The following is a 24,190-nucleotide window of genomic DNA, read 5'->3' as shown; positions in this document are numbered from 1 at the left end:
AAACAACACAATCCGCCATTTTTTCCCCCTTTTCCTTAGCTGTGCTACTCCCTTTTATTCTATTGGCTTTTGAAAGCCAATAGAATAGACTCTCTTGAATAGAGTCTAATTCTATTGGCTTTCAAAAGCCAATAGGAATTGTCCAGGCTGTCTCTGCCCTGCTGAGCCCACCAAAAGTCCCATTCTGCAAACTGTGCTGCATCAGTTGAGTAGTCCTCGACTTACGACCGGTTGAGTAGACCTCGACTTACGACCGGTTGGGGGTCACGGCATTAAAAAGGTTGAGAACCACTGACCTACAGCCTTAGATATAAATAACATATGAATATTAATCAGGCCAAGAGAGCTAAAGGAACTATTAGAGGCAGGGTCCTGCTTCGGCCCCCCCAAAGCCTACCTCAGTCCCCCCTCCTCCTCAACCCCCCAGCCTACAAGTGGGAGGCTGGGGGGGGGGGTTCCATCCGGAGCAGGGGTAGGCAACCTTGGCTCTTTTAGGACTGGTGGACTTCAACTCCCAGAATTCCTGAGCCAGCCATGCCTACCCCTGGCCTGGGGGGGAGAAGTGCCTCCCAGCACCCCTTCCAAAGACTTCCTTGCCTGCCCGCCCCACGTGCCATGGCTCCCCTGCAGCCCCAGCGTCCCCCCCCAGGAGCCCCCAGACCCCCCAATAAAAGGAGGGGGAGGGCTCCCCAGGCAGAGAGTCTCTCTTCCCCCCCAAGGAGAGGCAGGGAAGGAGGAGTCGGGACTCCTTCTCCCCTCCCCTCCCCAGCAAAGAATCCGCCGCCATCCACACCTGTCCGTCCTTTTGGGGTGGGGGCTTGGGGGGGGGAAAGAGCCACGTCACGCGCAACGACCAACGGCTCCCCCGGGCACGAGCTCCCCCGCGCAGCCGCTCTTCAATCGCCATTGGGCGGGGGGGAAGGGGACATAGAGCGCCGCTTCCTAGAAAGGCACGCCCCACCCAGCCGGTCTGCAACGCTCAAGGGTGGCAACACATGAGGAAATCGTTCCGCGCAGGCGCAGCGGGGCTGCTGAAGCGGCAATCGCCCGGCGCGCCGGGAGCGCCTCCTGGCGGCGGCCAACGGCAGCGTCCGGCAGGCTGGCGGCTGGGAACGCAAAATGAACTGCGGGCGGGCGGGCGGCGGGGGAGGAAAATTATTGCAAAAGCAAAGGAAATAACGTATTGCCGCCGGCCCCTCCCGCCATCCCCAAATAGCTGGGATGGACTTTTGAGTGGCATCATCAGCGGTGCAACAATCACGTTACGCACGCACGTACTTCCAGAAAAATGACTTTGGAAAAAGTGCAAGAAAGAGCAAGAAGGAATGGAATGGAATGGAATAGAATAGAATAATAAATTAAAATGAGATTTCGTTGCATACAGTTCTCAAAGGGTAACCACTTCCAATATACACTGCATAAACAGGACAAAAAAAATAAATAAAATAGCATGATTAAAAGCCTGGAGATAAAAACGTGAAGAACAATTGCAGGAATTTGGTATGGCTAGTCTACAAATGGCATTGTCCATTGCATTTCATAGATTAGAGCTGGTTTTATTCTAGATGTAACTGAATAAGAGAATAACACACTTGGAAGGGACCTTGCAGGTCTTCAATCAGAATAAAGCTGGAAGGGACCTTGGAGGTCTTCTAGTCCAGTCCCCTGCTCAAGCAGGAGACTATACCAGGTGAATGTCCAGTCTCTTCTTTAAAAACCTCCAGTGTTGAAGCATCTACAACGTCTGAAGGCAAGCTGTTCCACTGGTTTTTTGTCCTCATTGTTAGGAAGTTTCTCCTTAATTCCAGGTTGCGTCTCTTTTTGGTCAGTTTCCATCCATTGTTTCTTGTCTTGCCTTCTGGTGTGCTTTGAAAAATAAGTTGACCCCCTCTTCTTTGTGGCAGCTTCTCAAATAATGAAATACTGCTATCATGTCTCTCCCCAGCCCCCAGTCCTTCTTTTCAAGAGACTGGCCATACCCAATTCCTGTAACGTTCTTCATATGTTTTTGTCTCCAGGCCGTTAATCATCTTAGTTGCCTTAACCTCCTCTGTTACGTCCTTGGCGGGAAAACAGACACGAGAAGCAGCTGGAGTTCTCAGTTTCTTTTATTCAGCGTTCAGCTTACAGGAAGATGGCTTCAGCCTCGCCCAAACGCCTCGCAGCCTCTTATATAGGCAACTCCCGGGTAAATGGGTTACTTTTCCCGCGCCAGCACCCGCGCATGCGCACGGCGCTGGCGACAGCCTGTCTGGTCCCGGGCAGCTTTGCACCTGCCCGGGACTGCCTGCAAACGCCCGAGCCGTTTGCAAGGCTCGGGACATAACACCCCTTTCCCCCGGGCTAAAACTACTACCAACATACAACATTTATTTTATATGACATTTTGCTCCCCAGTGCTCCCACTGTTTACTGGCTTTTGCCTTGCCAGCAATGTTATGTAGTCTTCTAGGTACTTAGGAGATTTCTTTGCTCTCTGTGACCTTCTTAGCTCTGGGTTACTGGCATAAGTCCCCTGACTGGAGGGAGGCGTGAGCCTGTTCTCTCTATTGTGCCCTGGTGTCTTCCAAGGACTGTGCCCCGATGCCTGGCCTGCTTGCTTGCCCACCGGGCTCGTCAGGCCAGGGCTTCTGTTGCTTTGTGACCTGGTTGACCTACCTAGCTGTAGACCCTCAGGCCCCTTGAAGTGATAGCCACTGCTGGGCGTCTCTGTAGAACCTCCTAGGTCAGTCCAAGACCTGTCAGGAGGCTGTCCATTCCCTGAACCCCATTCTGTGCTCGGGCTCGTGTGGGTTTCTGTACTTTCCCAAAACTCAGGTGTTCCCTGATTTGTGCTAGGGTTGTTGTAGTCGGGACTTGGTTCCTCGACTAGCTCTGTGTATGTTTGACCCCCTGTAGGATTTGGGGTAAGGTCAGGCCAACTTTGGGGATTGTGTGCCAGCTCTCTTGCGGGGAATGATTTGTTGGGATGCCCCCGGGTATCCTCCGTGACTGGAGTGCTGTGTGACGTGTGTGGAACGTGAGTATGCCCCCGGGGTGACTCCCTGGCTGGAGTAGGCGTGGATGCCTGGTAGTTAGGTAAGCTCATGGAATTCTTGTTCGGAGCTCTCGCGGAACCCTGGGATGGGCCGTTTGTGGCTCCCTCAGTGGAGATGGGCAGTAACTCTTGCCCTTCCCTTTGCTCCAAAGGGTCCCCCTCCCCCCCTGGAAAAGACCCAGGAGTCTCAGCAGAAAAGTCTCGCCTAGAGCGAAGTTGGTCGATGTGCCGACGTAGGACACGACCGTTGTCCAGGGCAACCTCGTAGGAGAGAGGACCTGTGATCCTGGACACAGAAGCGGGGACCCATGTATGACCAGGCCCGTAATTGCGAGCCCAAACCGGGGCACCCACAAGTAGTCGTCTAGGTGCCCTAGGATGTGAGGTAGATGAAGGCAGTCTGTCCGGATGCAACCGGTCAAGTCTAGTAGTAAGTTGGCGCCCCCAACGAAGTTCAGCTGGACTTCTCCCTGTAGAAGTGGACGGTGTGGTGCGATAAGAAAGGAGAAAGTCAGCCAACCTGTGATGCCAGTCCCCGTAGGTGAGTCTCTTCAAGGCGTCCTTTGCGATGCGCACCATGCGTTCAGCCATACCGTTGGTGGACGGGTGAAAAGGCGCAGACGTGGCATGACGAATCAGGTTTGCCTGTAAGAAAGCTTGGAATTCGGAGGAGGTGAATTGAGGGCCGTTGTCGGACACGATGACATCTGGCAGCCCGTGTGCAGCAAAAATCCCCCTCAGTACCTGAATAGTCTTTGCAGTGGTGGTGGATGAGACAGGCACAACCTCAAGCCATTTTGAATGGCTGTCAACAAGGACCAAGAAGAACTGGCCCTGAAAGGGCCCAGCGTAGTCAATGTGCACCCTAGACCATGGGGACTGTGTTTCCTCCCATCTATGCACAGGAGCTTGGGGCATCTCTGGGCGAGATCGTTGGCAGAGGTGGCATGCGTGTACCTTAGCCTCAATATCTTTATCTAAAGCAGGCCACCACAAGTGGCTTCGTGCAAGAGCCTTCATACGAACAATGCCAGGATGACCCTCGTGGAGGGATTCTAAGACCCTAGTCCTCATTGAGGTGGGAATGACAACTCTGTTTCCCCAAAGCAGACAACCCTGAGAAAGGGACAGTTCGTTCCTTTTGGACCAGAAACTCTGAAACTCAGGACTAGGGCAGTGCTCAGGCCACCCGGACAGGACCCAGGAGCGGACACGTGAAAGTGTGTGATCTGTACCCGTTTCAGCGGTAACATCCCTGGCACTAAGAGGGAGCTCGGGCAAGGCTTGGATTGATAGAATGTTGACAGCTGGCGCGGGGTCAGCTTCTACTACTGGCAGAGGCAACCTACTGAGGCCATCAGCATGGCCCATTTCTTTCCCAGGCTTGTGGAGTAATGAAAAATCATATGCAGACAAGAAAATAGACCACCTAAGCATTCTAGGGGAAATGATGTGGGGAGTCTGCTTACGTGTGGTAAACAGTCCCAGCAGAGGCTTATGGTCAGTGAAGACCGTGAAATGCCTGCCATATAGAAAATCGTGGAATTTTTTAATTCCAGCAACAACAGCCAGAGCCTCCCTGTCTATCTGAGCGTAGTTGCGCTCGGCAGAAGACAGTGTTCTGGAGTAGTATGCAATAGGAACCTGAGTTCCATCAGACCTGAGGTGACTCAGGACAGCTCCAACCCCGTAGGGGGATGCATCACAAGCGATGCACACAGGAAGAGACTCGTTGAAATGTGCAAGAACACTGTTAGAAGTGAGCAAGGCCTTGACTTCTTTAAAGCAAGCCTCATGTGCTTGTGACCACAGCCACACAGCTTGTTTGTCTAGTAGCCTGTGAAGAGGCTCAGCTACACTAGCTTTATGTGGAAGAAAAGAATTGTAGAAATTCAGGAGGCCTAGGAAGGCCTGAAGTTCGGCCTTAGACTTTGGCCTGGGTGCTTGTAAAATAGCAGTTAGTTTGGATTCAGCAGGATGAATCCCAGCAGCATCAATTTTGAATCCCAGAAATTCAGTAGAAGGCACCCCGATCTTGCATTTGTCTTTTCTGAGCTTGAGGCCTGATTCCCTGAATCTTAACAGGACAGCCCTAAGTCTTTCAGCTAGAATGTGTGTGGAGTCTCCTGCAATCAAGACATCGTCAAAGTAGGGGCAGACCCCTGGTATACCTCGTAGTGTGTTTTCCATTACGCTTTGGAAAATCCCAGGAGCGACATTTACTCCAAACTGTAGCCTTTTTACTTTAAAGGCTCCCCTGTGGGTCACAATGGTCTGAGCTATGGCAGCATCATCATCAACAGGCAGCTGTTGATATGCTTGAGCTAGGTCAAGCTTTGCAAAAACACGCCCCCCCTTGAGAGAGGCCAGGATGTGACTGACCACAGGAACAGGATAGGCATGTTGCTGCAATGCCTTATTGAGTGTGCATTTGTAATCAGCACAAATGCGAATGTCCCCATTTGCCTTTAGAGGCGTGACAATGGGGGTCTCCCACGGGCTGGAATCAACAGGTTCTAGGATTCCCTGTTGGATTAGTTTGTCTAGTTCAGTGTCAATCTTACTTTTTAAAGCAAAAGGGACCCTTCTTGCTTCTTGCTTTAATCCTAATGGGAGTGACAGTGGGGTCTAGCTTAAGGACACAGGTGGTCCTTTGAATGTGCCCAGCTGGGGGCTGAAAACATCTGCAAATTCTTTGCAGACTTCCTGTAGGTCGAGTGTTTGTAAGCTGTTGAGTCCTGTGACGTGTATCCCCAGGGCCTCAAACCAATCGAGTCCTCTGAGACTCGTTCGTTCACCCCCTACTACTAATAAGTCTAGTGGACCTTCAAAACTCTTGTATTGCACGTTAAGGGTGGCCTCCCCCTTAACACACACTCTTGAGTTCTGAAAATCTGTTAATACAATATCAGAAGGCCTTAACTTGGCCTAGACCCACTACTGCGAACAAATTCTTCCTAAATGATGCATGAAATGATGGACAGGGCAGACCCTGTTCTAGTTCCATAGATAATGGAAACCCTGTAGCTTCACGGAGTGACGCTTTTCTTCATGGCTGTGTGTGCCTGTTCTACAGCAATGCTTCTTCGCGAAGCGCAAACCCTACCCTATCTGGCTGGGGAATCTGGTACCTTTCAGCGTCTTCTTGGGTTGTGCCTTTCGTTCGCTCAGACACACAGACTGCAATATGCCCTTGTTTGCCGCATGCCCGGCAGGTAGCGGAGCGGAACTTGCAGTCGGTTCTCCTGTGGCGACCTACACAGCCGATGCACTTGAGCAGAGCCGAAGAGCTTCCCTTCTGGTTCTCTTCCTTCGCGGGGTGTAGACGGTCGACTTCCTCGTCCGGATCCTCCTCGGAGTTTCGTCGTACGTCTTCCTGGTGCACGGACGCACCCTCTGCACTGTTTCTGATCGGCCGCATGTTTTTGATGGCGCCGCTTGCTGCTTCTTCTGCGGTGACTTCCCTTAAGGCGTCTTGGAAGGATAATTCTTCCTTGGCAAAAAGTCTCTGTTGTAGCTCTCGATGCCTTAGCCCGCACACGAATCGGTCCCTCAGTCGTTCCTCGAGGGCCTTGAACTCGCAGGGCTTGGCGGCCTTCCGTAGCGCGGCGATGTATTCCTTGGCTGTTTCACCGGACCGTTGATCCCTCTGCTCGAAGGTGTGGCGCCATGAGATAACGGACACCTTGGGGTGGAAGTGCTCTTTCAGCAGCTTCTTCAGGTCTGAGTAGCTTACAGACTCTACTGGAACAGGTGCTACAAGATTTTCTGCGATTTCGAAGGCGTCTTGGCCGCAAACGCAAAGCAGGGTGGCGGCCTTCAAGCTATCTTCCCTCACTTGGTTTGCCTTGAAGTAGTTCTCCATTCTTGATACGTAGGACTCCCACCGCTCTGGATGTGAGACGTCGAATTCCGAAAGCCTTCCGATTTTCGCCATCTTCGGATCTTCAGGAGACAGGTCTATCAGCCAGCCTACCCCCGAATGCGCACCGGATTGGCGGGTAGCTGCCGAGTCGACGCCGTTCCTCTTCCGCCGCTCAGGACTCCTTGGGTAAGCTTACACTTCTTCCTTTCCAGGTAGTGCAAGGCATCCCACCTTCGTCGCCAGTGTTACGTCCTTGGCGGGAAAACAGACACGAGAAGCAGCTGGAGTTCTCAGGTTCTTTTATTCAGCGTTCAGCTTACAGGAAGATGGCTTCAGCTCAGCCCAAACGCCTCACAGCCTCTTATATAGGCAACTCCCGGGTAAATGGGTTACTTTTCCCGCGCCAGCACCCGCGCATGCGCACGGCGCTGGCGACAGCCTGTCTGGTCCCGGGCAGCTTTGCACCTGCCCGGGACTGCCTGCAAACGCCCGAGCCGTTTGCAAAGGCTCGGGACATAACATCATCCATAGAGAGATTATGGCCTTGAGCCTGGCAATGTGGAAATTCCTTGTGGTCTTTAGAGAGCTGAGGATGCCAATGGTCAATGCAAAAGGTTTCTGGGACCATAAGTTGGTCGTTTGGAGGGGTCCTACTGGAAGTCCCAGTAGAAGATTCTGACTCCATGGGTCACTTGGCCTGTGTACCTTGAAGTGGATCTGGATGGGCTTGGTTTGGCTTTGTTCCCAGACTTTTGGGGATAAGAGATCCATTGTTATCCCGTCACCAACCAGGCATTGGGCATTGCACAAGAAACTAAATCCTCAGCCTGCCTTAAACAACCTTGGTGTTGTGTTCTTAAACAAATGAAGCAGAGCATGGTACTATATGAGAATGGAAGACTCCATTTACAGGCCTAATCTCAGCTTGGCTTTAGACCCAAGGCAAGCTTAGTTGATGTCAAAAGAGTGAACAGAATTGAAGTGGGGTAGTATTTATTTGTTTTACTTTTTATTTATTACGTTTATATGCCACCCACCTCACTATCAAGTGATTCTGTGTGGCTTCGTATGAACAACATCCAGGAAATCCACAGCTATAAGCAACTCATTTTGTGATTGCTGAACTTGGTGAGTTTTGTTGACTGCAAGATGGATTTTTGCCTTACTCCCGAGTGCTCCAGAAGAAAAAAATAAAGTATGAACAAATCAGAGTTCTTCAGTACCTAATATCTGCAAGAAAAGATTTTCTTGGATTATCTCCCTATGCTCTCCAAGGAATCCAGTGTCTAGCAGGCTACGCAGGAATTGTGCAAGAGACACCTCCAAGGGGAGTCAAAGAGGTGCTGCGTAAGTGAGACAGATATGGAGTCACAAGGACAAGGGATAAAAATAGAGTATGTTCGCACCAGTTCTAAAACATTTTATTAAAAGACGGAAGCTTTCATTGCCTGCTGCCCAGAGAAGGTAGACTGATGATGGAGGGGGAGAAAAGGGAAGTTGAAACTGGAGGGCAGGAAGAGAGTCTTGCCTCTCTAGGGTACTATACTTTCTCACTTTAACCCATAGATGGAGCCTCCTTCATGAATAGGAAGGCTGCAAATTTTTTTTCCTGGAATGGAGCACCGGAAGAGGGAAAGGATGATTCTAGGTTGCATCTCCTCTGAAAGAGCAAAGCAAAGCAAAGCAGAACAAATCCAAATCTTCCTAGAGGTTGGTCTGGAAATACACCTTTGGTATCTGCATTGTGTCAACGCAAAGCATCTCCCCTCCCTTGGAAAAACTCCCCCATCTCATTCCTTGTGAGGAAGAACCTTGTGTTGCAATGCTGGGAGGGGAGAGGAGAGGTGCTCCCCCTTCCATAATTGGGGGTCTTGAAGGGAGGAGGAGCTTGCAGCTGCAGGAGTTTTTCACTGTGGGTGAATCTTCCTGGCTTTAGGGAATTAAAATGTTATGGCTCCGAGTAGCCGGAAGAACTTTCCATTCCTGGAAGAGAGCCCCCACCAATTAGACCCCTCTTTGACTTAAGGCTGGGAGTCCATCTACCCAGGCCTTACAGGGGGGGGGGTGTTAAGAAGGAGGCAGCTCAAGAAGGCTTTTTGGGGGGAGGGAATAAAGGTTTCCATCATCTCTTCATCCAGTTTTGGTCACCACGATGTAAAAAAGATGTTGAGACTCTAGAAAGAGTACAGAGAAGAGCAACAAAGATGATTAGGGGACTGGAGGCTAAAACATATAAGGAACGGTTGCTAGAATTGGGTATGTCTAGTTTAACGAAGAGAAGGACAAGGGGGGACACGATAGCAGTATTCCAATATCTCAGGGGCTGCCATAAAGAAGAGGGAATCAAGCTATTTTCCAAAGCACCTGAAGGCAGGACAAGAAGCAACGGGTGGAAACTAATCAAGGAGAGAAGCAACCTAGAACTACGGAGAAACTTCCTGACAGTGAGAACAATTAATCAGTGGAACAGCCTGCCTCCAGAAGCAGTAAATGCTCCAACACTGGAAGTTTTTAAGAAGAGACTGGACAGCCATTTGTCCGAAATGGTGTAGGGTTTCCTGCCTGAGCAGGGGGTTGGACTAGATGACCTCCAAGGTCCCTTCCAACTTTACTACTATTATTATTATTTATCACTTCCTGCTATTCAGGATGTTGCTTATGCTTAGAGCTCTGGTGCTCCCCTCTGGGAGAGGTTTCAAAATATTTCTAGCAGGATTACCCGATTCTGTAATAGCTTTGTTCCCTGGCCTATGCCATCCACGTTGATATACTTGCAAGATTTCTTTTTCTTGCCATGCACATGTATACATAACCCAAACTAGACTATTGTTTCTCTGTGTCATGTACTATATATGGGTATATGCATAATTCTGTATTTTTTTCTTTCTTTCTTTCTTTTTCTTTCTTTCTTTCTTTCTTTTTCTTTCTTTCTTTCTTTCTTTCTTTTTCTTTCTCTTTCTTTTTTGTATATTTATGTAGTGTATATTGGAAGTGGTGACACTTTAAGAGCTGTATGCAACAAAATTTCATATTAAGGTATGCCGATTACTGTACATTCAAAGTGACAATAAAGTTGTTATTCTATCTCGCAAAAGGGGGGCATTAGGGACTTCTAAACTTTTTCCACAGATGCTGTTTCTCCAATATCAATAGTTCTGGAGATCCAGGAGAAAATGGAGGCAGAAGAGCCAACTAGAAAAGTCCTTCATCTTGCTCAGGTGGAGAGCCAGGAGGAATCAGGGCAGAGGACCAGGCAGAAGATCTTAATAGAACATATCCTTCCTTGGGATGCCCATCACCAAAATCTCAGGGAGTTCTACCAGATGTTTAAGGGACCCCGAGAAGTTTGCAGCCATCTCCACTGCCTTTGCTTTCAATGGCTAAAGCCAGAAATAAACACCAAAGCTCAGATGCTAGACATGCTGGTTCTGAAGCAGTTCCTGACTGTTCTTCCCCCAGAGATGGCCAATTGGTTATGGGAGTGTGGAGCAGAGACCACTTCCCAGGCAGTGGCCCTGGCAGAAGGCTTCCTCCTGAGCCAGGCAGAGGACAAAGAGAAGCAGGTGAGAGAAACAGTAACAGTGTAACAGAGTTAGGACCTTAGAGATCTTTTAGTCCAGTGGTAGCAAACCTATGGCACACATGCCAGAGGCGGCACTCAGAGCCCTCTCTGTGGGCACGTGCAGCATCGCCCCAGCCCCAGCTCCCCCTGCAGCTCTCTCACCAGCAGCCCCCCCCCAGAGGAGTTGCCCCCAAGCATGGCCCACGCATAGCAGCACTACCAAGGACTGGGCAGCGGGCACAAGACTCAGCCCTTGTGCCCCATCACATGGTTGATGCTGTGGGGCGTGGGCAGAGGGCGTGGCTGCCTGGAGACTGCAGCACGCCATGGGAGCAGTGGTGGGGGATGGAATGGGAGTGGGTGGGGTTCAGGTGGGCCGGGTTTTAGGCACTTGGTCTCTAAAAGGTTCGTCATCACTATTCTAGTCCAACCTCCTGTTCAAACAGGAGATCCTATACCATTCTGGACAAACCTCTAGTTATGGAGCACCCATAACTTCTGGAGGCAAGCTGTTCCCTTTATTAATTGTTCTGTCAGGAAATTTCTCCTTAATTCTAGGTTAGATTTCTCCTTGACTTCTCCAAATGCATCCCTAGGTGGGAAGCATCCACATTGTTCTGCCTTAATTCTTTCTTCCTATCTGTTCTTCATATGCAGAGAAGTTCTAATAAGGTAGATGTACAAGGTCTCAAGGCAACTGTGGATCTATCAGATCACTCCCAAAAGATCCTTTGCAAGGGGAACTCTAAAGATCAAACTCAGGAGATCTCACCAGGTAATATTGAAGCTATCTGAGTCATCTTCAGTTTTACAGGATCTGTTTTAGTTGTGACTGTAATATACTGGTATCTCTTGCCAACCTAAAAATCATTACCCCTACTTTTTAAAAGTCTCCTTCCATCCATTTTGTCTCTGTCATAGGGATTGATATGACTTCGGTGGTCGTTAAAAGGTCTTCTTTTCTAGATGGAGCAGAGAGAACAACTGTGCCTTCAGCCCAGGTAGGATAAGCAACAATAAGTGTAAGACTTCTACTTGGGAGGCCTCCTACATATTAATTTGCTCAGGACATAGCAGTGGCCTTGGAGATGTGGTGAGTTTCCTCTCCAAAAATAATCACCCCTAGTCCTTCTAGTGTTTTTTAGGGGGGATGGGTTGTTTTTTGGCTAAGGCAGAATTAGAACTCTGGGTCTCCTGGTCTGTATCCTGTTGCCTCAGAAATAAAAGTCCTCACGTGAGAAATCTGCACCAGGCAGACCCTTCCTGCCTTTGGCGCTGAACAGCTGGAGTTCTTCTCTCTGTGATGGCTGAGGAGCAAAAATTACCTCAGGATTTAAAAGCCTCGGAATCAAAGGTTCCCCCTGAGGGAGCTCGCTTATTTCGCCCATTACAGCGCCAAAGCCATGAATAATCTCAAAATTAATTCTAAAAAAGGGTTAAATCTTGGCTTTCGCTTCCTTTGGCTAAAGATTGAGGCCTCTGGCCTGAAAGTAATCCTACAACGTCACCCTAAATTTAAAATAACTGCGAGGTAGACGCGATCGCCATTGAGACGCTCTGAAGGGCGAACGGAATAAGCTCCTGCTGGCCACGCCCCAGCCCCTTCTTAGGCTGCCTTCGTCACGACGACCCAACTGCCAATCAAGCAGCAGCGACCAATCAGACGGCACCACTAGGCAGGCATGCATGGGGGGGAAGATGGTTGCCTGAGAGGTTCTGTTACCTCACCCTTGACGACGCCTATGGCGAAAGAAAGTGAAATTTAAATTCAATTCAGGAAAGGAGGCAACAGCTGAGGAGAATGAGGCGCTTTTTTTGGCTTCCCTCAGTACCGGCCTGAGGGAAAAGTTTCCCTCAGAGAAGAAACCCGGGAAGAAACCTGTACAAAAGATGGAGAAAGTTTAGAGACTTGGACTGAACAAAAATAGAAAACAGAAACAACAACACCCCCCACACACAAAATAACAGATGAAACTCTGGCAAAAGGAGTTGATTTTATTTATTAAATTTATATGTTGCCCATCTCATGTTCAAGTGACTCAGTTTAATGACCACTGAGGTAGAGAAAGATTAAGCCAACAGAAATTTAAAAGCCGGCCATAAACATATAATAATAACAATAACAACAACAACTATAATAATAATAGTTGGAAGGGATCTTGGAGGTCATCTAGTCCAACCCCCTGCTCAGGCAGGAAATCCTATACCATTTCAGACAAATGGCTATCCAGTCTCTTAAACACTTCCAGTGTTGGAGCATTCACCGCTTCTGGAGGCAGGTTGTTCCACTGGTTAATTGTTCTACTGTCAGGAAGTTTCTCCTTAGTTCTAGGTTGCTTCTCTCCTTCATTAATTTCTATCTGTAACTTCTTATCCTGCCTTCATATATACAGATATGGTGAATTTGGACTTTAAAGAATATGGGGTTGAAAAAGGGCTTGTAGAAAGCAGTTAAAATAGAAAATGGTTATATTATAAAAATTATATTATAAAATTAGAACAATTAAATCATTGGAACAACTTGCCTCCTATGTTGTGCATGCTCCAGCAGTGGAAGTTTTTAAGAAGAGAATGGACAACCATTTGTCTGAAATGCATAGGTTTCCTATCTGAGCAGGGGGTTGGACTAGAAAACCTCCAAAGAGGCTTCCAACTCTGTTATTCTATTTTATTCTAAGATTAATTTCTGAATTAGTTTACAATTCACTTTTTCATTTGAAAAATTTCCTTGTATAAAATAATAGTTTCCCTCTGGCCACTGAAGAGAAATACAAAGCCCAGTCCACGTTTCCAGGGCTTTGGGTCTATTTCTGGTTTTGGTGATTAAAAAAAAAACAAACCTGTGAAAAAGCCTTTTTATTTGATTTCTCAGAAAGGAAGGATCCCCCAAGGATCCATGGAATGATCCATGATTTCAGATACGAAAGTGAAAAACTGTGGATAATAGCTTCTTTTGATAACCTTGATTTAGCTAAAAATCCATTTCCTTTTCTTTAATCAATGATGGTGACTTTTGGCATGAACAACACTCTGAGGGCTTGACAAGATTTATACTACCCAGGAAAGGCTTCAGGCTTTGAAAGTGAATTTGTGAAAAATTTTCAGGAACTTATCTAATAATGATGAATATTTTCTTTTTTCAGGCTCCTATATCCTTCCAGGAGGTGGCGGTGTATTTCTCAGAGGACGAATGGGCTGTGCTGGATTCCACCCAAAGGGCTCTCCATGGAGAAGTCATGTGGGAGAATTCTAAAAACCTGACTTCTCTGAGTAAGTTCTCCGCTCAAGTTTTTAAAAATTCTGGAAAGTCCCAGAATGGTGCTAAAATTGTCCTTCCTTTTTTCCCTGAGGTGAATGAGCACCATTTGACCGACTGACAGTATTGCCAAGACCCAAATTATAAAAAGTTCCCTTGCCCTCTTCCCAGAAATGTACCTGGAATTTGCTTGCTTTTATTTGGTCTGGTTCTGCTCTGAATTCAAAGAGCCGAAAAAGATATTTCATACTTAGAAGTAACAGTCTTATCTGTTTCTTCCATGAAGCAGCCAAACTAGAGCCTACCTTCTGGAGGGAAAAAGATCTGTTCTTCTGCAGATCCAAGAAGGGTAAATAAATAGCAAATCCCTGCTAAAACCATTTCATGTTCTGCATTTGAGGATCTCTTGGATGAGTTTTTCATTTGTGACAATGTCATTGTGATTAGACCGATCCATTGACTAAAAAAGGGAGGGCTGCTTGTGGACTCAGAACTGCATGTGGTCCCCCAAGTTTATTTTTATAGGTCCTAGACCAGTGGTTCTCAACCTGTGGGTCAGGACCCCATTTGGGGTCGAACGACCATTTCACGGGGGTCGCCAAACAAGGCTGTCCGCCATTTTTTTCCCCTTTTCGTTGGCCACGCCCCTGGCACCCGCTGATGTATAAGTGGTTGGGGGTCACCACAACATGGGGAACTGTATTATGGGGTCGCGGCATTAGAAAGGTTGAGAACCACTGTCCTAGACCTTGATAATAAAAAGAAAAGGAACTCCTAAACCCTAGGTCTCCCTACATTTTATAAGAATCCTCTTTTCAGATGTCAGTTTTGTCACCAAAATGATAAAAGTTCATCTCATGTCTGATGACGGTTGTCTGCTTTCTGTCAGTTATATACCCACACATTCCTGGAGCTTGGCCAAAGGTAGAGAAGTTTGTTGTGGCACCACCTCTACAGAAAAATCAGCTCTTTTGGAGTCCTTCTCAAAACATAGAATCATTTCCTTCAGGGAGGGACATGAGGATATTGCATCCCTAGAAGGAGGTTGTCTTTCTGAACTGGAGATTGGTTAGCTGCCATTTCATAATGCTACCTGGCCAGAAGTGTGGAGGGCAGCTTTTAATTTGAGAATGGATGTTCATTTTTTGCTTTGCAGTTGGCTGGAAAAGTTGTAATGCAGGAATTCTTTCCCACCCCTAGGAGGTCTTGAGTTGAGAACATCTAAATAAAGAATAAGACAGAGTAGCTGGCAGATGTTTCTTGTTATTTAATTTTAATCTTTGTTTCCTAAGAAGGAAAAGTAATAATCTGAATCTTATTAACACAGTGGAAAACACTCTCAAAGAAATGAATTCTGACAGGAATGTAAGAAAAAGTGTAATTAAAGTTTCAATAAAATATACAGAGAGAGAGGTAATCTTGGAGAAGCCAATTCATTCGCATTAGAACTAACTCATTAGGTAATGAGAGTTGATCCTCGGTGCATGCCCAGGTATCATGTTAAAGGTCTAATATAGTATATTTCTCTCACTCGGTCTCACTTTCTTCCTTTCTCCTTAGCTGGAAATAAGTCAGAAAATGACAATTATCCAGACCCACAGATGGTGACATCAGAAACTATTAAGCATGAAATGACAAAAGAGATATTTCACTGGCAAACAAAAATACACAAAGAAAACCTCTTTAAGTATGTTGACGTCCCTGAGGTGTTAACACAAGATGATCACACAGAAAATAGAACTGGGAACTGTCTACTGCATAAGACTAAGGATAGGTTAGATTTATATAATCAGTTTGAAACTGAGACCAGACACAACCAAAATGAACAGACAAAAGATGAAACATTTTTCAATCAAAATTTCCCTCCTACTTTATGTCAAGAAATTCACACTGGAGAAAAAACCTATAAGGATATTCAGTGTGGAAAAGAGTTCAGTGATCCCAGTTATCTGATTTCCCATAAATTGATCCATACAGGAGAAAGACCACATAAGTGTACCAAGTGTGAAAAGAGTTTCAAACAGATTGGTCAACTGACAGCCCATAAGAAGCTTCACACAGAAGATAAAGTATATCAGTGCACCGAGTGCGGAAAGAGCTTTAAGAACAGTGGTAACCTCACTTCACACCGAAGGATCCATTCAGGGGAAAAACCATATAAATGTATGGAATGTGGCAAAAACTTCAGGCAGAGCGGTTCTCTTACTTCCCATAAAAGACTTCACACAGGAGAGGAACCATATAAATGCTTGGAGTGTGGAAAGAGTTTCAAATGGAGAGGTCAGCTTACTTCACATAAAATGTTTCATACAGAAGAGAGATTGTACAAATGCATGGCATGTGGAGAGTGCTTCAAATGGAGAGGTGAATTTACTTTGCATAAAAGACTTCACACAGGAGAGAAACCATATAAATGCATGGATTGTGGAAAGAGCTTCAACCATACTGGTACCCTTATTTCCCACAGAAAAATCCATTCAGGGGAAAAACCTTATAAATGCATGGATTGTGGAAAGAGCTTCAAGCGTACCGGTATCCTTATTTGCCACAGAAAAATCCATTCAGGGGAAAAACCTTATAAATGTATGGATTGTGGAAAAAGTTTTAAGCAGATTAGTGATCTCACTTCCCATAAAAGACTCCACACAGGAGAGGAACCATATAAATGTTTGGAGTGTGGAAAGAGTTTCAAATGGAGAGCTCAGCTTACTTCACATAAAATAATTCATACAGGAGAGAAACCATATAAATGCATGGAGTGCGGAAAGAGCTTCAGCCACAACAGTTCTCTTGCTTTACATAAAACAGTCCACACTGGAGAGCAACCCTATCAATGCACTGAATGCGGGAAGTGTTTCAAACAGAGCAGTAAACTTACTTCCCATAAAAGGATCCATACAGGAGAGAAACCATATAAATGTACGGAATGTGGCAAAAGCTTCAGCCAGAGCAATTCTCTTACTTACCATAAAAGGATCCACACTGGAGAGGAACCATACAAATGCATGGAATGCGGAAAGAGTTTCAAACAGAGCAGCAGCCTTGTTTTCCATAACAGGCTCCACATGGGGGAAAAACCATATAAATGTTCGGAGTGTGGAAAGAGCTTCAGCAAAAGCAGTAATCTTACTTCCCATAAAAGGATCCACACAGGAGAACGACCCTATAAATGTACAGAGTGTGGCAAAGAGTTCAGTCATTGCAGTAGTCTTACTTCCCATAAAAGGCTTCATACTGTGGAGCAACCACATAAATGTTTGGAGTGTGGAAAGAGCTTCAGCAAGAGTGGTAACCTAATTTCCCATAAAAAGCTCCATACAGGAGAGAAATAATATAAATGTGTGAAGCAATGACAGAGTTTCAGAGTCATGACTTGCTTTGCATAAAATGATTGCACAAGAAGGGTAATTGATGGATATAAGAGTTTTAGGATGAGTAGTGAGCTCATAACATGTAAGCATATTCACAATATGTATTCTATATACTGTAAATGGAATACAGATAGTCCTCTAGTTACAACCACAACAGAACCCAACATTTCTGTTGCTTAGGGAGACATTTGTGAAATGAATTTTGCTCCATTTTACGACCTTTCTTGCCACATTTGTTAAGTGAATCACTGCAGTTGTTAATTTAGTAACATGCTTATTAAGTGAATTTAGTTTCCCCATTGACTTTGCTTGTCAGAAGGTCGCAAAAGATGATCACATGATCCCGGGATGCTGCAACCGTCATAAATATGAGTCAATTGCCAAGCATCTGGATTTTGACCGTATGACCATGGGAATTCCATAATGGTCATAAGTCACTTTTTTCAGTGTCATTGTAACTGAATGGTCACTAAATGAACTGTTGTAAGTTGAGGATTACCTGTATAGAAAAAGTTCTTATGGGTGAAATTAGAAATGTGTCACTTGATGAATGTTTGTGAATCTTATTTTCCTCATAAAGGATCCTTACAGGAACGAATTAGAACTCATTGTGGAGATAAAATGAAATAAATAAATGAAATAGCATGATTAAAGGTCTGGAGACAAAAATATATGAAGAATGATTGCAGGAATTGGGTCAGCCTAGAGAAAAGGAGTAGGGGAGACATGATAGCAGCATCCCAGTATTTAAGGGGCTGCCACAAAGAAGAGGGGGTCAACTTATTTTCCAAAGCACCAGAAGGCAGGAGAAGAAACAATGGATGGAAACTAATCTTGGAGAGAAGCTTCCACTTTGCCAGGCTCAAAGGCATAACCTCCATATGGATGAGGTTATGAGCAATTAAGATGATTAATGGCCTAGAGACAAAAAAAAATATGAAGAAAGGTTGCAGGAATTAGAGAGCTGGGGTGTCAATGGTCAATGCAAAAGATTTTTCGAACCGTAAGTTGGTAGCTTGGAGGGATCCTACTGGATGTCCCCATGGAAGACTCTGACTCCATGGGTGACTTGGTCTTTGTACCTTGATGTAGAATAGAATAGAGCTGGAAGGGACCTAGGTGGTCTTCTAGTCCAGCCCCCTGATTAAGCAGAAGAACCTATACCATCTCAGACAAGGTGGATATGGATGGGTTTGGGTTGGTTTTGTTCTTAGACTATTGGGGAGAAGAGATCCACTGTTAACCCGCCACCAACCGGGCATTGGGCTTTGCACAAGGAGCAACACCCTCCGACTGCCTTAAGCAACCTTGGTGGTTATGTTCTTATACAAATGAAGCAGAGCATGGTACTGTATGAGGAGAATGGAAGACTCCGTTTAAAGGCCGAATCTCAGCTTGGCTTTAGCCCCAAGGTCAAGCTTAGTTGATGTCAAAAGAGCGAAGCAGAGTTGGATTAGGATAGTATTTATTTTATTTACTTATTTTTATTTATTCAGTTTATGTGCTACCCACCTCACTATCAAGTGACTCTGGGTAGCTTCGTATGAACAACGTCCAGGAAATCCCCAACTATAAGCAACTCATTTGGTGATTGCTGAATTTGGTGAGTTTTGTTGATTGCAAGATGGATTTTTGCCTTATTCCTGAGTGCTCCAGAAAAAAAAAGTATTAACAAATCAAGAGTTCTTCAGTACCTATGGTACTATATGCAAATCTAGGAGCCTTCACAGGCCGTTGCTTCTGCGACCAACTATTTCTGTGTTACATTTAAATTTACCGACAAAGAATTAAAGAGAGATTGGTACAGATATTTCGAGCTTTTTTGAATCTTAGAAGGGTATGGCTAGCTAGCTGATGAGAACCAAAAAGCTTGAAATAGCTATACTAGTCTCCCTTTAACTCTTTGTCGGTACATTTAAATTTAACAAAGATTTTCTTGGATTACCTCCCTATGCTCTCCAAGGGATCCAGTGTCTAGCAGGCTGCGCAGGAATTGTGCAAGAGGCACTTTCAAGGGGAGTCAAAGAGGTGCTGGATAAGTGAGACAGATGTGGAGTCACAAGGACAAGGGATAAAAATCGAGTTTGTTTGCAACCAGTTCTAAAACATTTTATTAAAAGAGTAAGGTGACCAACTTTTTTACAATGAAAAGGAAGACACAAATAAATTGAAGAAAAAAATATCATAAATAAAAGAAACATTTTATTCATTGCAACAATAATACAGACAACTTGCATGTGCAAAGTTTGCCAGCCGAGTGTTTTGCCATGCTCAGCAGCAATTCCTATTGGCTTTCGAAAGCCAGTAGTGGGAGTAGCACAACTCAGGCAAAAGTTGAAAAAAAAAACATTAAAAAAAGGTGCCGGAATGCCGTTCTGAGCATTCTATGAGAAAAAAATAAGCCCTGCAGATTAGTCTTTAAATAACGAAAAGGAGGACATGTAGGAGGACACTTTTTGAGGGAGGACAGAACTTACAAAAGGAGGACTGTCCTCCCTAAAGGAGGACGGTTGGTCACCTTAATAGACGGAAGCTTTCAGGAGCTGCTGCGCAGAGAAGCTGGACTGATGATGGAGGGGGACAAAGGGGAAGTTGAAACTGGAGAGCAGGAAGAGAATCTTGCCTCTCTAGGGTACTATACTTTCTCACATTAACCCATAGATGGAGCCTCCTTCATGAATAGGAAGGCTGCAAATTTTTTTTCCTGGAATGGAGCACCGGAAGAGGGAAAGGATGATTCTGGGTTGCATCTCCTCTGAAAGAGCAAAGCAAAGCAGAACAAATCCAAATCTTCCTAGAGGTTGGTCTGGAAATACGCCTTTGGGATCTGCATTGTGTCAAGGCAAAGCATCTCCCCTCCCTTGGAAAAACTCCCCCCTCCCCCCCCGTCTCATTCTTTGTGAGGAAAAGAACTTTCAGTTGCAATTCTGGGAGAGGGTCTTGAAGAGAGCTGCAAGAGTTTTTCACTGTGGGTGAATCTTCCTGGCTTTAGGGAATTGAAATTTTATGGCTTTGAGTAGCCGGAAGAAGTTTCCATTCCTGGAAGAGGCCCCCCACATTAGAGCCTTCTTTGACTTGAGGCTGGGGGCCCATCTACCCAGGCCTTACAGAGGGCTAAGAAGGCAGACCAAGAAGGCCTTTTTTGGGGTGGTTGGAGAAAAGAAAGAAGAGGTTCCATCATCTCTTCATCGCTTCCTGGTATTCAGAATGCTGCTTACAAGCACTACGTGCTTAGAGCTCAAAGCATTGTTACAGACCCCGCACACCCACTTCACGGTCTGTTTCTGTTGCTCCCCTCTGGGAGGAGGTTTTGAAGTATTTCTAGCAGTACTACCGGTTTCTGTAATAGCTTTGTTCCCTATGCCATCCATCTGGTAAACTCGCAAGATTTCTTTTTCTCGCCATGCACATGTATACATAACCCAAACTAGACTATTGTTTCTCTGTGTCATAAAATATATGTGGGTATATGCATAATTCTGTATTTATTTATTTATTCATGTCATATATATATAGTGTATATTGGACATGGTGACCCTTTGAGAGCTGTATGCAACGAAATTTCATATTAAGGTATGCCGATTACTGTACATTCAAAGTGACAATAAAGTTGTTATTCTATCTCGCAAAAGGGGGCTATTAGGAAATTCTCAACTTTTTCCACAGATACTGTTTCTCCAGTACCAGTAGTTCTGGAGATCCAGGAGAAAATGGAGGCAGAAGACCCAACCAGAAAAGTCCTTCATCTTGCTCAGGTGGAGAGCCAGGAGGAATCGGGGCAGAGCATCAGGCAAAAGATCTTGGTAGAAAATATCCTTCCTTGGGATGCCCATCACCAAAATCTTGGGGAGTTCTACCAGATGTTTAAGGGACCCCGAGAAGTTTGCAGCCATCTCCACCGCCTTTGCTTTCAATGGCTAAAGCCAGAAATAAACACCAAAGCTCAGATGCTAGACATGCTGGTTCTGAAGCAGTTCCTGGCTGTTCTTCCCCCAGAGATGGCCAATTGGTTATGGGAGTGTGGAGCAGAGACCACTTCCCAGGCAGTGGCCCTGGCAGAAGGCTTCCTCCTGAGCCAGGCAGAGGACAAAGAGAAGCAGGTGAGAGAAACAATAACAGTGTAACAGAGTTAGGACCTTAGAGATCTTCTAGTCCAACCTCCTGTTCAAACAGGAGACCCTATACCATTCTGGACAAATGGTTGTCCAGTTTCTTCTTAAAAATCTCTAGTTATGGAGCACCCACAACTTCTGGAGGCAAGCTATTCCATTGATTAATTGTCCTGTCAGGAAATTTCTCCTTAATTCTATGTTAGATTTCTCTTTGACTTCTCCAAATGCATCCCTAGGTGAGAAACATCCACATTGTTCTGCCTTAATTATTTCTTTCTTCCTCTCTGTTCTTCATATGCAGAGAAGTTCTAATAAGGTAGATGTACAAGGTCTCAAGGCAACTGTAGATCTATCAGATCCCTCCCAGAAGATGCTTTGCAAGGGGAATTCTAAAGATCAAACTCAGGAGATCTCACCAGGTAATATTGAAGCTATCCAAGTTATACCATCTTCAGTTTTACAGGATCTGTTTTAGTTGTGACTGTAATATACTGGTGTCTCTTGTCAACCTAAAAATCATTACCCCTATTTTTTAAAAGTCTCCTTCCACCCACTTTGTCTCTGTCTTAGGGATTGATATGACTTCGGTGGTCCTTGTTAAAAGGTCTTCTTTTCCAGATGGAGCAGAAAGAACAACTGTGCCTTCAGCCCAGGTAGGATAAGCAACAATAAGTGTAAGACTTCTACTTGGGAGGCCTCCTGCATATTAATTTGCTCAGGACAAATGGGGTGAGTTTTCTCTCCAAAAATAATCACCCCTAGTCCTTCTAGTCTTTCTTTCTTTCTTTCTTTCTTTCTTTCTTTCTTTCTTTCTTTCTTTCTTTCTTTCTTTCTTTCTTTCTTTCTTCCTTCCTTCCTTCCTTCCTTCCTTCCTTCCTTCCTTTCTTTTGGCTAAGGCAGAATAAGAACTCAGGGTTTCCTGGTCTCTACCCTGTTGCCTCAGAAATATAAGTCCCCACATGAGAGATTTGAAGCAGGAAGACCCTTCCTCCCTTTGGTGCTGAACAGCTGGAAGTTCTTCTCTCTGTGATGGTTGAGGAGCAAAAATTACCTCAGGATTTAAAAGCCTCCGAATCAAAGGCTCTCCCTAAGGAAGGCTACCCTCCTTACGACAACCCAGCTGCCAATAAAGCAGCAGTGGCCAATCAGACAGCAGCACTAGGCAGGCAGGCAGAGGAGGCTTGAAAAGTTCTATAACCTCATCCTTGAAGATACCTATGCGTGAACGAACAGAGCCAAAGAAACAGTGAAGTTTAAATTTAAATTAAATTAAATTCAGGAAAGGAGGCAGCAGCTGAGGAAACTGAGAAGAGAGAGGCGCTATTTTGGCTTCCCTCAGAACTGGCCTGAGGGGAAAGTTTCCCTCAGAGAAGAAACCCAGGAAGAAACCTGTACGAAAGATGGAGAAAGTTTAGAGACTTGGACTAAACAGAAATAGAAAACAGAAACTACCACCACCAAAAAAAAAAAAAAAAAACCCCACAAAATGGAGATGGAACTCTGACAAAAGGAGTTTATTTTATTGATTAAATTTATACGTTGTCCATCTCATGTTCAAGCGACTCAATTTCACTGTATGAATAGTGACCATTGAGAGATTAAGCCAACAGAAATATAAAAGCCGGCCATAAACAGATATATATACAGATATGGTGAATTTGGACTTTATGGAATATGGGGTTGAAAAAAAGCTTGTAGAAAAAGTTAAAATAGAAAACGGTTATATTATGAAGTTTATATTATAAAGTTAGAACAATTAATCAGTGGAACAACTTGTCTCCAGAAATTGTGAATGCTTCAATACTGGAAGTTTTTAAGAAGAGATTGGACAACCATTTGTCTGAAATGGTATAGGTTCTTCTGCTTGAGTGGGGGCTGGACTAGAAGACCTCCAAAGTCCCCTCCAGATTCTAGTCTAGTCTAGTCTAGTCTAGTCTAGTCTAGTCTAGTCTATATTCTAGTCTAATCTAGTCTAATCTAGTCTAGTCTTGTCTAGTCCAGTCCAGTCTACATTCCAGATTAATTTCTGAACTAGTTTATCATTTACAATTCACTTTTTTATTTAAAATCTTTCCTTGTATAAAATAATAGTTTCTGTCTAGCCACTGAAGAGAAATACAAAGCCCAGTCCAAGATTCCAGGGCTTTTTGTCTATTGCTGATTTTTTGTAATTAAAAAAAAAACCTCTGAAAAAACCTTTTGATTTGATCCCCCAGAAAGGAAGGATTCCCCAAGAAGCTGTTTCCCCCATTGTCACTTCCTCGGCACCAAAGCCAGAAATCCTTAGTTCCTCTGTGATGGTTGAGGAACAAAAATTATCTCAGGACTTACAAGACTTAGGAATGAGAGAAAAACTCTTTTCCCTGATTTCAGATGCGAAGGCAATGAAAAACTGTAAATAATAGCTTCTTTTGGTAACTTTGATTTGGCTAAAAATCCATTTCCTTTTTTAAAATCAATGATGGTTACTTTTGGTAACAACAACACTCTGAGGGCTTGACAAGATTTACACTACCCAGGAAAGGCTTCAGGCTTTCAAAGTGAAATTGTGAAAATTTTTCAGGAGCTTATCTAGTAATGATGAACATTTTCTTTTTTCAGGCTCCTATATCCTTCCAGGAGGTGGCGGTGTATTTCTCAGAGGACGAATGGGCTGTGCTGGATTCCACCCAAAGGGCTCTCCATGGAGAAGTCATGTGGGAGAATTCTAAAAACCTGACTTCTCTGAGTAAGTTCTCCGCTCAAGTTTTTAACAATTCTGGAAAGTCCCAGGATGGTGCTAAAATTGTCCTTCCTTTTTTCCCTGAGGTGAATGAGCACCATTTGACTGACTGACAGTATTGCCAAGACCCAAATTATAAAAAGTTCCCTTGGCCTCTTCCCAGACATGGTGTCAATAAAATATACAGAGAGATAGATAGATAATCTTGGAGAAGCCAATTCATTCGCATTAGAACTAACTCATTAGGTAATGAGAGTTGATCCTC

The 24,190-nt window shown here is 45.0% G+C and overlaps 1 protein-coding gene across 1 annotated transcript in view; it reads left to right on the top strand.

Moving 5' to 3' along the window:
• The first annotated feature begins 8,349 nt into the window (after positions 1–8,349).
• Positions 8,350–24,190, top strand: part of LOC120301603 — a 106,029-nt gene continuing 90,188 nt past the window's right edge. The window contains 7 exon segments of the mRNA XM_039329050.1: positions 8,350–8,612; positions 9,882–9,938; positions 10,032–10,465; positions 11,122–11,239; positions 11,386–11,465; positions 13,608–13,734; positions 15,281–17,059. Coding sequence (XP_039184984.1) covers positions 10,076–10,465; positions 11,122–11,239; positions 11,386–11,465; positions 13,608–13,734; positions 15,281–17,059 — 2,494 coding nt within the window. The 5' untranslated portion in view covers positions 8,350–8,612; positions 9,882–9,938; positions 10,032–10,075.

Source organism: Crotalus tigris, unplaced genomic scaffold (assembly GCF_016545835.1).
Source record: "Crotalus tigris isolate CLP2741 ecotype Arizona unplaced genomic scaffold, ASM1654583v1 scf7180000024386.1433019, whole genome shotgun sequence".
NCBI classification, from domain to species: domain Eukaryota; kingdom Metazoa; phylum Chordata; class Lepidosauria; order Squamata; family Viperidae; genus Crotalus; species Crotalus tigris.
The sequence above is the reverse complement of the archived record's forward strand: the minus strand, read 5'-3'. Positions and strand labels throughout refer to the sequence as shown.